This window comes from Haemorhous mexicanus, chromosome 20, assembly GCF_027477595.1.
Source record: "Haemorhous mexicanus isolate bHaeMex1 chromosome 20, bHaeMex1.pri, whole genome shotgun sequence".
NCBI classification, from domain to species: domain Eukaryota; kingdom Metazoa; phylum Chordata; class Aves; order Passeriformes; family Fringillidae; genus Haemorhous; species Haemorhous mexicanus.
The window spans coordinates 11,578,468-11,589,958 of record NC_082360.1 but is presented as its reverse complement, the minus strand read 5'-3'; the positions used below and the strand labels follow the sequence as shown (position 1 = coordinate 11,589,958).

Genomic DNA, 11,491 nt, shown 5'->3' with positions numbered 1-11,491 from the left:
TTCAGCCCGGTCCCGCGGAGTGGATTGGTTTCCGTGTCCGTGGGCAGCGCCGCCTCTGGGAGCTGCCCCGATAGTGGGACGTGCGTGGGCTCCTGCGGCGCCGTTCACGACGGACGAGACCAGACGAAGCCTCTCGTGGGTCTTTCCCTCCTGTCCCCACCTCGGTCTCCCCTCCGCTAGGGACCTCGAAGCCAGAGAGCAGCGGGCCTCGGAGGCCACCACGCTCACGCGTGGGAAACCCACGGCGGTAGCGGCCGCGGGGATCCGGCTGCGCCTGCCCTCTGGTGAATGAGAGAGCACCCCCACAGCCGCTCCGGCCTGGGGCTGGGGCTACGGGACCCCTCCCTTTTCCAGGCTGGGGAAGCCGCCCGGGGGGCGCCGGGACCGGAGGGTACCGGCGTTGTTCCCATCCCGAGGAGCGTTGTTTCCCGAGGATCCTGCCTGCCGCCGTACCACCCGGGCGGACACGGACCTCCAACGGCGGACACGAGTGGGGCTTCGGGAGCCCGCGGGAAGAGCCGACAACTGGACCCGCACGGCCCCACGCGGGGCGCGGGGGTTGTGTGTCGGGCAGATCCCTCCTCCCGCCGCCCCCGGCCGAAGTGAAACCGCGCTCCCGGGAGGAGGCGGAAGATTCCCACTCCGAGGCTCCCGTGTACTCCCACACCACTCCTGAAACCCCGCGGCCACGGGAGCCGTCGCGACACGCGAGTTCTGCGCGGCGTGGCCGGGCCGGGGGGAAGCGCAACCTCCGCGGTCTCCCGGCCCCCGGCGAGCTGCGTCCCGGGAAGTTTTTCGTTAATGTCGAATTAATCGTTGTTAATTAAGGCTGGTCGCGGGGCGACTCGTGAATTGGCGTGGACGCTGCTCACTGGACCCAGTTCGTGGGAAGGTGCTTCGTAGAGGACAGACCCGGCGGCACCGGGCGCACGGCCCGGCGGGGAAAGCGAGGCTGTGGGTGGGAAGCCGATCGTGTCCCCCCGGCACGACGGGCGCTGGCGCAGCGGCGCCCATTCCCGTGGCCGTGGGGCTGCCGCAGCCCCGAGCAAGTCGGTGTCTTCCCGGCACCTTGGCTGTCGGTGCCCTCGGTGCACGTTGGAACTGCGGATCCGAGGCCGTGCCGCCCGGTACCGACGCCACACGCGAGCCCTGAGGGGCGCTGCCTTTGCCCCGTCTCCTGCTCGGAGATCTGCGGCGCCGCGGAGGAGCCCCGCGGCCACGCGTAGGGCCGCAGAGGGGAGAAGCTGAGGCTGAGGTTCCGGCTGCCTCCCACGGCGGCATCAGTGGAGAAACAGCTCCATCTTCCCGCCGGAACCCACGCGGAATCCGCGCGGGGCCGGAGCTGCGCCCGGTTGAGGCGCGGGGGGGGCAGGCAGAAGGCGAGATGCAAACGAGAACGAAGCGGGGAAAGCAGCGCGGAGCGACCGCCGCCGCGGGGGAACCGCCCGAAGCCCCCGCGTGTGGGTGAGCCGGGGCCGGGGCTGCGGCCACTCGTGGGAGTCTTGGCCCGGAAGGAGAAGTGGGACAGAGCTGCTCCAGCCGTGCGGGACGAAGCAGCGGCGGGCGGGACGGTACCCGGGCAGTTCCTACCGCTGCCGAAGGGTGTCCGGAGACCTCCGCGCCCGGAGCCGGCGGCACTGCGGGAGCCCCTTCCGCACAACCAGACCACCGGGAGCAGGAGCTGAGCCGGGGCACGCTCCCAAGGCCAACGGCAGCAGCTGCCTGGGCGCCCCACGGGCTCTCGGCCGGGTGGAACCGCTCATCCCTGCGGCTCCCGACACCCACACCGGCCCGGACCCCGGTTCTGGGATCCCGGGATTCGCAGCCGACAAGGGGACAGCTCCGGACCGGCGAGAGAGTGTGCTGCCGCGGCAAACCCCGTTTCCGCCCATTTGACCCCAAACCATCCTCTCGGCTGCGGGGTCTACGCTCCTCCAGCCACACTCGTGCGATGAACTCCTCGGGCCTCAGAGGGCTGCTGGGCAGCTGAGTGCCCGGCTCCCCCCTCGGTTTTCTCTGTGCGGAGGACATGATGGCAGCGAGTTTTGCAACGAAACCGGGGCGCTGGAGCCCCTCTCGGGGTCGCGCGTGGCGGCGGCGGGGCCAGTGCGCGTGTCCGAGTGCGGCTGAGCCGGGAGAACGGGGCGGCTGGGCGGACCTGGCTCTAACTCAACCGCCGGCACCATGGATCCCCGCATCGCAGCGGGTCACTTCCCCGCCACTCCCGTGTGCTCTGCTGGCCGTGCTTCAGAAGCTGCTCCGTCCCGCGGCCACCCGCATCGAGGACGACAGGATCCATCACAGCTCCCAGACTGACCCGGCCCCGTTCCCCGGGTGGCCGAGGATGCCGGTGTCCCACAGAGACACCTTTATGCCACGGTCGCGTCCCAGCGTGTCCCCATCTCCTGGGCGATCCGAGCACGGCCCCCACTCTGGGTCCACGGAGCCGAGCGGGAGAAGAGCAAGTGGCCCCCCGCAGAACCCCAAAGCTTGCCCGCCCCCGAAGCGATTCCCCGACCAGGCTGGCCCTGGGGTCCCGGGAGAGGCATCCTGCAGCCCGGGTACTGCCGCGCAGAGCAGAGCACGCCCCGGAGCCACTTCCCACGCGAGCTCCCTGCTTGCGTGGACACTCCGCTGCACACTCGGAGAGGCCAGCCCCGGATTCCCGGTCAGCCCAGACGCCCGGTTCGGCCGCGGGTTTCTCCCGGTTCGGTTCCGTGCCCGAGCCGTGAAAGAAAACTATTCTCTCCCCCGGTAGCTGAATGGAGCCGGGAGCAGCACCGGCACTTCACTGCCCCACGGACCGGTACCGGGCTGTGCCTACGGGAGGGCGAAGATCCGGGACCCCTTGGCACCGCTGCCTCTAGGTCCTATCCGAGACTGGGGGCTCAGCCCGGCCCCCGAGACGCTGCCTTTTCGTTTCCGAGCAGCTCGGGGACAACTGGGGAGACAGCGACCGGCTTCGACCTGCGGCACCGGTACCCCACTGTGCCGCCGGGGCTGCTGTCGGGTAGCACGGGGGCTATCTGGTCCGAGGAGGGGAGGTCTCGGGTGTGCCCATGCAGCGGCGACGCCGGCGGTCCATAAGACCCCAGAAATTCCGGTGCGAGTAAGTTTTCGTGTCGAGGTGTTTGACATCGAATTCATGACGGGGCAGGGCTTTCCCGGCGGCTCCGGAGGCGACGTGGCGGGGGGAGGCAGCGTGCCCCCCCGGACACGGCTCAGGTCCGGCCGACGCCTGGGAGAGCACCGGGTACGGTTGCTGCCCTTTCTCCGGGGACCGAAGGGGGCTGGCGGAGCCGCGGAGGGATCTCGGCGTGTTCGGACACACAGGGAGCGAGAGGATCCCGGCTTCGGGGACTCTACCGATCACCTGGGCAGAGGAACTTCTCTCCGCCCCTTCGATCGTTATTGCCCGGTTACGGAGGCTTAGACCAGTCAGCGAAACGACAGTCCCGATGAGATGCAGCTCAGCGCCCGTCCCGCTAGGGTCTCGCCGCCGCCCCGGGACAGAGCCGCACATCCTCCCCGGGGCAGTCGGTACCGAGGACCGTGGCGGCCAAGCTCCTCTGATGCTCCACGGCCCCGCCCGGGAAGCGGCGGGCGCAGCCCGGCCTCGTCCCGACGGTGCCGCTCGGAAATCCTGCACTTCCCGGCGCGTCCCCGCCGGCCCGGTGAATTCCAGGTGCTTTCCATAGGTGGCACCGTCCTCCTGGAAATGGCGGCTGCGGCCTCTGCGCAACCGGCGGCGTTCCTGCCACCCCAGGGGGGCACTGCCGCCGCCTCCGCCCCGGGCCGCTCCCCCGCACCGCCGGTTCAGCAGGGCGGAGCGCCCGCAGGAGCCCCCGGGAGCTGTGCCAAGCCCCGGGCAAAGCGCGGGGCTTTTTCCCTCTGCGGTGCCCACGGCGGAAAGAAGCCGCCGTACTTTTCAGGAGCACAGACCCCCGAACGCTGGGGAGTCTCCCGCATCGGCCGAGCTCGTGGGAGAGGCGCACGCGTGTCCCTCAGCCAGCGGTTCTTGGGGACGGCTGCCCTGAGCCCCCCCGGCTCCGGCCAGACCGAACGGCGGATCCCCGCGCGGTGTCCTGCGGGGAGCGCCCACGGAGCGCCCCGACGGCAAAGCTCCCGCACTCGGTTTTCCGGGCGTGCCGGCACATACCGGAGCCCCTCGCTGGTCGCCTCGAACCGCCCGGGCGGGTGAAGTGCCGCTCCCTGAGGCGGCGGGCCGGGGGGCGTCGTTTATCGCCCGCTCCAGGCTCCGAGCTCTCCGCACAAAAGATCTTTTGTTCCCGGGGGTTCTGAATTTGCTCATTATTTGTAGGAACATAAACACGGGCTGTTTGCGGATGGGGAGAGGGAGGAACCGGCTCGAATACGGTGTGGGGCGAGGAAACGGGAATGTTCCAGGGTATTCCTACACCCCGTCTAGTCGGCGCGTCTCCGTGCCGCCGGCTGCTGACCGCGCAAGGACGGCAGAAAGACGGAACGGATCCGTCCCTGCAGCGGCCAAGGGAGTGTCACGAGTGGGCAGTGGCCACACGAGGGCCCCGCCAGGGCGGGACAGAACGCGGAGCGAGGCCCAGCGGCTCCGGTGGCCACGGCCCCGCCGCGGGGGGAACCGGGCTGGGATGTGACAAATGAGACGAAGTGCGAATCGAGCCGCCCGGGGCTGGCGCTACCCCCGTCCTTCACCCGGTCCAGCTCTGTCCCGGCTCCGCCCAGCCCGTTCCCACCGCCGTCGCCCGCTCGCGCGCAGCCCCGCGACTCCGCTTTTAACAAAAGCAATTAGAGGTGAAGCGCTGCTCATTTGCATTCCGCTTAATGACCTGCAGCGGCTTCCCCGGGGTGGGCGGGGTCCGGCGACAGCGGCGGCCCGGGGCCCCGTGGGGCGGGGGGCGCGGTCCGGCCCCGCCCACACCGAGGGCCCGCCCACCGGGCCCGCCCACCGGCCCAAGGTAGGTGCTGTATTTAGGTTCATGCCCTTATATGGTGATGCGCGCGGCGCCCCGCGGACGGCGCGCACCATATAAGGAAGCGGTGCCGGGGCCCGGGTGAGCTGGTGAGCGCTGATTGGCCCGCCCGTATCGCAGCAACGGCTCGGGGGGGGGAGCGGCCCCGCGCCCCCCCTCCGGTCCCGGCCGGGACCCCCGCGGGCACCGAGCGGGGACGCCCCGATCCCACGGGACACTCCCGGCGGGACCCGCCTACCGTGCGACCCCCACTCCGCCCGGTGCCTCTGCCGCCTCGCTGCCCCTTCCCGACCCGCGGCTCCCGACCCGCCATCTCGCCAAGGCTCTTCCGTGGACACCGACGGCACTTGGGAGCTCACGGCGCTCCCGAAGGGCGGCGGGACCACGGGTCCTCTGTCTCCGCAACGCGGGGCATGGGGGAAACCTGCCCCTCTTGCGGCAGGGACCGCGGGCTAACACAGCCGGCAGGACGGGGCGCTCCCGTTGCTCCGCGGAGCGGGACCGTGCGTGGGCAAGAGGGGAACGGGCCCCGGCGCTGCACGGGCTGGAGTGACCCCGATCTGAGGGACAAAAATCGGGGGACTTTGCGGGCGAGGGCTAGGGTTACGGGGACAACGCTGGCGAGGTATTCACAGAAGGCAGCGGCGCCCTTTGCACCGCGCGCGGCGCGGACGCGGCTTCCGTGCACGCGGGCGCCACCCGTGATGCGCACCCACGGCGCGGCAAAGCGCCCTCGGTGTCCAGCCGCCACGGTGCGGACCGGCCGCGGGGCAAGCTTCTCCCGCTCTCCAGTGCGGCAAGGACCGCCCCATCTCGGCCCCCACAATCCCGTTTTCGGGACATCCCCTCACCCCACAGACACCCGCGAAAACCACCGGCGGGGAGGGAACCTCTGGCAGCGCAGGCGACAGCCGCGCACCCACGCGTGTTTGCTCTTGCCCTGCGGGCGGGCTCCGGGGGGCCGCCGCCGTGACGGGCGGGGGGCGGCGACACGGTGCGGCGACACCGGGTCGAGTTTTCGTTGCGGCTTCGCCGCGGAGCCGATGCGTGGCCAAGTCGTGGCCGCACGGTACCGCGTGTCCGCGGCCCGATTATTTTCCTCTATTTTATTTTGATTTTATTTTAAACCGAAAGCAAAACCGAGCGCTGCGAGAGCAGCTTCGGGGCTGGTGCTCCTCCGGCGTGTCGGGCTGCGGGGAATGACCGGCCGCCCTTCCGCGGCGCCCCCCGGAGATCGGAGTCTGTGCCCTGCTTCGGCGGGCACCGGGCGGGGGCTGCGGGCACGTGCACGGCGGTACGGGCCGGGCGCGCTCGGGGCGGGCTGCCCCGGTCCCCCAGAGCGCCGCAGGTGAGGGCATACACCGGGCACCGCGGGCTCTGCTCCGGTCCCGCCGCCCTGCGGAACCTCCGACCGTGCCCCGCGCCGCCTGCCCCGGGGCTCCCCGAGGCGGGGGCGACGGGGAGGTCTGCGCCGCTTCCTCGGCGTCCCCCCCACCATGGCAGGATTCAGCGGGCTCCGCCGAGCAGCCATTTTCTGCAGCTGCTTCTCCACCAGACCTCAGCCGGGCGGCGGGACCGGGCGGCGGCACAGCCCAGGGGACCCCCGCCCCGCTGCCCTCCGCCGGGACGGGCGTCCCGAGCCCAGGCGGGCGGGGCCGGGGGTGGCCGGGCTACGCCGCAGGGCTCGCAGTGACAATCCCACCCTTTCCCCGCCATTTTGTTACCGTGCTGGCGTTTTCCCAAAGCAGACACAGAGCGGGAGCCTTGGGAACGGGCCCCCGTTGTGCCGGGGCGGACGCCCCCCGCGACCCGTGTCCCCGTTCCCTCCCACCCCCACCACGCCGCACCTGGCAGCGGGGCTGGTCCCGGGACGCGCGGCCACCGCCGGCACCTTCCCACCGGGATCGCCTCGCTGCCCTTCTCCCCGCGCCCGCGGCACGCGAGGGTCGTGACTACCCGGGTCCATGCAGGACCCTGTCACGCGGGGCTCGCTCCGAGTACCGGGCCGCCGGCCGCAAGAGGAGGATGCCCTTCCCGGCTTCCCTTCCCGATGGAGCGGGGACGCGGGGCTGGTCACCGCCTTCCGCCCACCCCATGGGCAGCGCCAGTGCCCTCACGGCCGAGGGGACAGTCCCACCGGGGAGGGTCTGTCGCGGGGCCGTGCCGCCCGGCACAGCACCCTTCAGCCTTGCCCGGTCTCGGTGACGGTCCCGGCTCCCCGCGGGACCAGCCCAGGCTCCCCCGCGGGAAACCCGTGGGGACAGTGGTTGGCCCACGCGAGGCCGGGCACCCCGTCGGGGCTTACGGCATGGCCAGACCGCCGGGGAGGGTGGCAGGGGGAACGGAGGGAGGTGGCCGGGACGAACCGCGGGACAGCACGGGCGGCGCGGGGACGGGCGGGCAGGACAGCGAATGCCCCGACGGGGGCGGCCGGTCCCTCCACCCGCGCGGGGTTGATGAGCGCCGGGTTGACACCAACCGCGGAGCCCCGCCGGTGGGTGCGCGTCTCTGTCCCACGGCTGCACTCCCGGCTCGGGGAGGCGGTCGGATGTGGCACTACGCGGGGGACCCCGGCGCGGCGGCGACGGATGCCCCGTGCGAGTGGGAGCGGAGCGTGGCGGGGCCGGTGCGTGCCCCGGGCTGGGCCTCCGGAGCCGAGCGGCTGCGGAGGGCGGAGAAGGAGCGGGGAAGGAGGGGGCTCCTGCAGTGCTGCAATGCAGCGCCGCGCCGAGCCCGCCGGCCCGGCCGCGCTCCGCCGCCCGTCACTGCGGCAATGCGGATGGAAGCCCCGCCCGGGCTGGGCCGAACCGGTCCGGCCATCCCCTGCCTGGTCGGGCCGCACCCTGCCCCAGACGCTCCGGGCTGCCGCTCTCCCCCGCTTCCTCGGCCCCGTTTCGTTTTCCTCCCGCCCCTGCCGGGACCGCGGGACGTTTCCTCCCGCGGCGGGACGCAGCCGGCTTGTGTCCCCGGCATCGCCCGCTCGCCCTGTGTCTGGGGGCTCGGAGGGACCCTCATCCTGAATGCCGGCGGACGCCCCCAGCAGCCACCCTGGGGGCCCCCTCCAGCACCCCGGCTTCTCTCTGCGTCTCTCCTCGACGCCGGGACTTGCGAAGCCCCCGGTGCTGCACCCACTCGGGGCGGATCCCTGGTCCCTGCCCTGCTCCGTTCCAGCTTCTCCCGGGAGAATCTCCCTCCTCCCTACCTATCCTCCGGGCCCCCCACGGTCTCTGTGTCCCCATCTCCTCCTCCCTGTCCCCGCTGACCCCTGTGCGCAGTCCAGCCGCAAACAGCACTGCGGGGCCCCAGGAGGGGTGGGGGTCCCACCTCGGCTCCTCTTCCTCTCGGCTGCCGTCAGACACTCGATACCGCAGCACCGCGGCCGCTCGTGGGAGCCCCCGGTGAGGGGGAGCCCCGCGCCGCAGCCGCCTGTCCCCCCCTCCCCCCGAGGTGCCCGTGTGTGGTGATGTGCGGGCAGCGCCCTGGGGAGAAGGGATTATTCACCTTGTAAAAGCCGCTGATAAAGGCACAAACCCAGCAGAGCGCGGCGGACCATGAGGCGCATAAAATATCGGGGCCTAAGACTGGGGCGCCACCACAGCCCCCCACTGCCCGCCCCTGTCCCACAGACTCTGGATCACCCCCCTCTCTGTTCGACTTTTGCCGCAGCAACCTGGGGCTGGATGCAGGAGTTCTCTCCCAGCCATGCCAGGCAAACCGGGTTCTGCCCTCCCACCTGGATTTTTTTTTTCTGACGCGGTGAAAATGGCACCGCATTCCAGCTCCAGCTCCTGCTGGTGCGGACTCAGCCGCTGGATCCTGCCATGTCTGCATTTACTGGAGGAAAGCTCAGCCGAGCCCCTGAATTTCTTCCCTGGAAGAAGTTTTCGGGCTGATCAAGATGTCCTTAGCCTGCCCTTCGGGAGGCCGGGCACCCCCGCGGCTCCCTCTGGGGCTCCCCGCGCCCCCCGCCATCCCTGCGTCTCTCCCCGACTCCTCTCCAATATTTCAATGTCTCTCAGCTACCGGAGGCTGTTCCACGCGAAAGCGGGCTCACCAGTGCCACACACCGAGCAGTACCGCCGCCCCGCTCCGCCTCCGCTCCCCCGCACCCGCGGGGAGCCCTCACCGGCGGCGGTGCCGCCCCTGCCCCTGTCCCTGTGCCCCTGTCCCTGTCCCTCTCCGAGTGCCACAGATCCCACTGGCACCGAGAGAGCGGCGCTACGCGCGGTGCCCGCCGCGGAGCTTTTCTGGAGCTCCTCGGGCAGTGCTGAACGTGTACGGGGACAGAGCCACCCCTGAGCGCAAACCGGGAGCTGGGGGGGCTCCTCCGTCCCCCGGGCAGCTTCAGCCCCGGCTCCTCGGCTCCTCCTGCCCTGGCTCCTCTCCGGGAGCAGGGAACCGGGGTCGCTTCGGGAGCCCTTTGGGAGCTCGCCCTGCCCCGGCGAGGGAAGGTCCCGGGACCCCCAGGGGTGGCTGAGCCCCCCAGCCCCGCACCAAGCGGCTGCCGGGCTGGTTCCCTGCAGAGCCCCCGCTCATCGCAGCCCCTTCTGTGACCGAGCCCCTCGCGGGACGAGGTCCCGGCCACCCCCACGCGGGTTCCCCGCCCCGTGGAGCTCCAGCTCTCAGCGGGCTGTGCTGAGCCCCCGGCTGGCCGCTGGGAGCCCACGGCCACGGGGGGCCTGCTGTTCCCGGCCCCTGTGCCGCCCCCCAGCTCTGAGTCCTGATCTCCCAGCGCCTGGGACGTGGCACCAGCGGCCAGTCTCAGTCACGGGGACCGTGAGTGGCGAGGGGGGGAGGCGCGGGGCAAAAACAGGAGGAAAGAAAGCGAAGTTAAATTTGACAGCCCGAGAGCAGAGAGACAATGCCACGACGGAGACTTATTTGTCACATACTCAGGCATGAGATGGAAGGAATTCATTCCTGTGATAATGCTCGTCCCTGCTCAGCCGCTGCTGCTGAACCACAAATTGCTGCTTGCAGCACAAAATATGGAAATGGAATATATCAGATTAGACGCCTTCTTGCTGGGGCTCTGCTCTAGGAGTTATTTCTGAGTTCGAAGAGTCAAAGCATCTTCAAGCAGCAGAGCATCAAACCCTGAGAAAATGGGTCTGCTTCAGGTGAGGGAGCTACAAAAGGAAAAACACCAGGAAACAGGCTACCGTGGAGGCACTGAAAGATTTTTCAAAGCAGAGAGAGAGACACCCAGGGAGGGCTCTTCCCACCTCGGGTTAAAAATGGCTCAGGGTCAGGTTGAGCCCTTAAACGCGAGATAAGGCATCGTGCCAGCAGCCGCCGGGAGAGGGGTGGCCCCGCTGATGTCCGAGCGCCGCAGCCTCTTCTCTGCACAAGCCACCGTGATCCCAGGGTTCGTCTGTTGCTGGTGACTTCATGTGCCAAAAGAGCACAGGCGGAAGAAGGACAGTGTCACAGTGTGCTGCATCCAGTGCACATTCCTGATGCTAAAATGACAGCCTGGCTTGCACCGCACGCCGAAAGGGTGGCTGGAGCGGGGACAACGCTTCAGCCTTAATTTTTCAGCCGTGTGGAAATACTAAATTCTGAAAATTAACGTTTCCAAGCATATGTGAATATTACCATTTATTTTGTGTTTTGAGATGCTTCGGTGGCTCCTTGATAGCGAGCAAACTTCCCCTCCCCTAACCTTGTATTTGGTATTTATAAAAACCTGACTCTCCATTGATTTTTTTCTTTCAGAAAAAATATAAAATATTTCTTCCCGAGCAGCTCCCCGAACTTGAGGAGCCCGTTCTCCTCAGAGGCACCGGCAGTGGGAAGGGGGATTGGCCTCCGGGGTGCAGGAGATGGGGCGGCAACAGGTCAGGGACCCAGAAATTCAGAGAGGCACCCCCCTAACCCTCATCTTCTGAAACACCATGCCCAGTCCATCACAAAGGGCATTTTCAGGGGTTCGGGACCGCTCTCCCCAGTGCCGGGGCCGAGGGCTGTCCGCCCCCCTGCCGCTCCTCGCGTTCCCCGGGGCGGTTTGCTGCCCCTTTCCAGGCGTGCCGCCCGGGGCTGAGCCCTTCCCGCATGGCACAGCGCGGGGCTGAGCCCTTCCCGCATGGCAGAGCCCGGGGCTGAGCCCTTCCCGCATGGCACAGCGCGGGGCTGAGCCCTTCCCGCATGGCACAGCGCGGGGCTGAGCCCTTCCCGCATGGCACAGCGCGGGGCTGAGCCCTTCCCGCGTGGCACAGCGCGGGGCTGAGCCCTTCCCGCGTGGCAGAGCCCGGGGCTGAGCCCTTCCCGCATGGCACAGCGCGGGGCTGAGCCCTTCCCGCATGGCAGAGCCCGGGGCTGAGCCCTTCCCGCATGGCACAGCGCGGGGCTGAGCCCTTCCCGCATGGCACAGCGCGGGGCTGAGCCCTTCCCGCATGGCACAGCGCGGGGCTGAGCCCTTCCCGCATGGCACAGCTCGGGGCTGAGCCCTTCCCGCGTGGCACAGCGCGGGGCTGAGCCCTTCCCGCATGGCACAGCTCGGGGCTGAGCCCTTCCCGCAT

At 69.7% G+C, this 11,491-nt stretch overlaps 1 protein-coding gene across 1 annotated transcript; it reads left to right on the top strand.

Moving 5' to 3' along the window:
- Window positions 1-3,463: 3,463 nt before the first annotated feature.
- Window positions 3,464-4,201, top strand: LOC132336847 (basic salivary proline-rich protein 4-like). Its single transcript, XM_059864742.1, has one exon. The coding sequence runs from the start codon at window positions 3,464-3,466 to the stop codon at window positions 4,199-4,201; it is 738 nt and encodes a 245-aa protein (XP_059720725.1).
- Window positions 4,202-11,491: the final 7,290 nt, after the last annotated feature.

Excerpts from the sequence above, each read along its gene's own strand:
- LOC132336847 (XM_059864742.1), top strand. The coding sequence starts at position 3,464 with ATGCAGCTCAGCGCCCGTCCCGCTAGGGTCTCGCCGCCGCCCCGGGAC.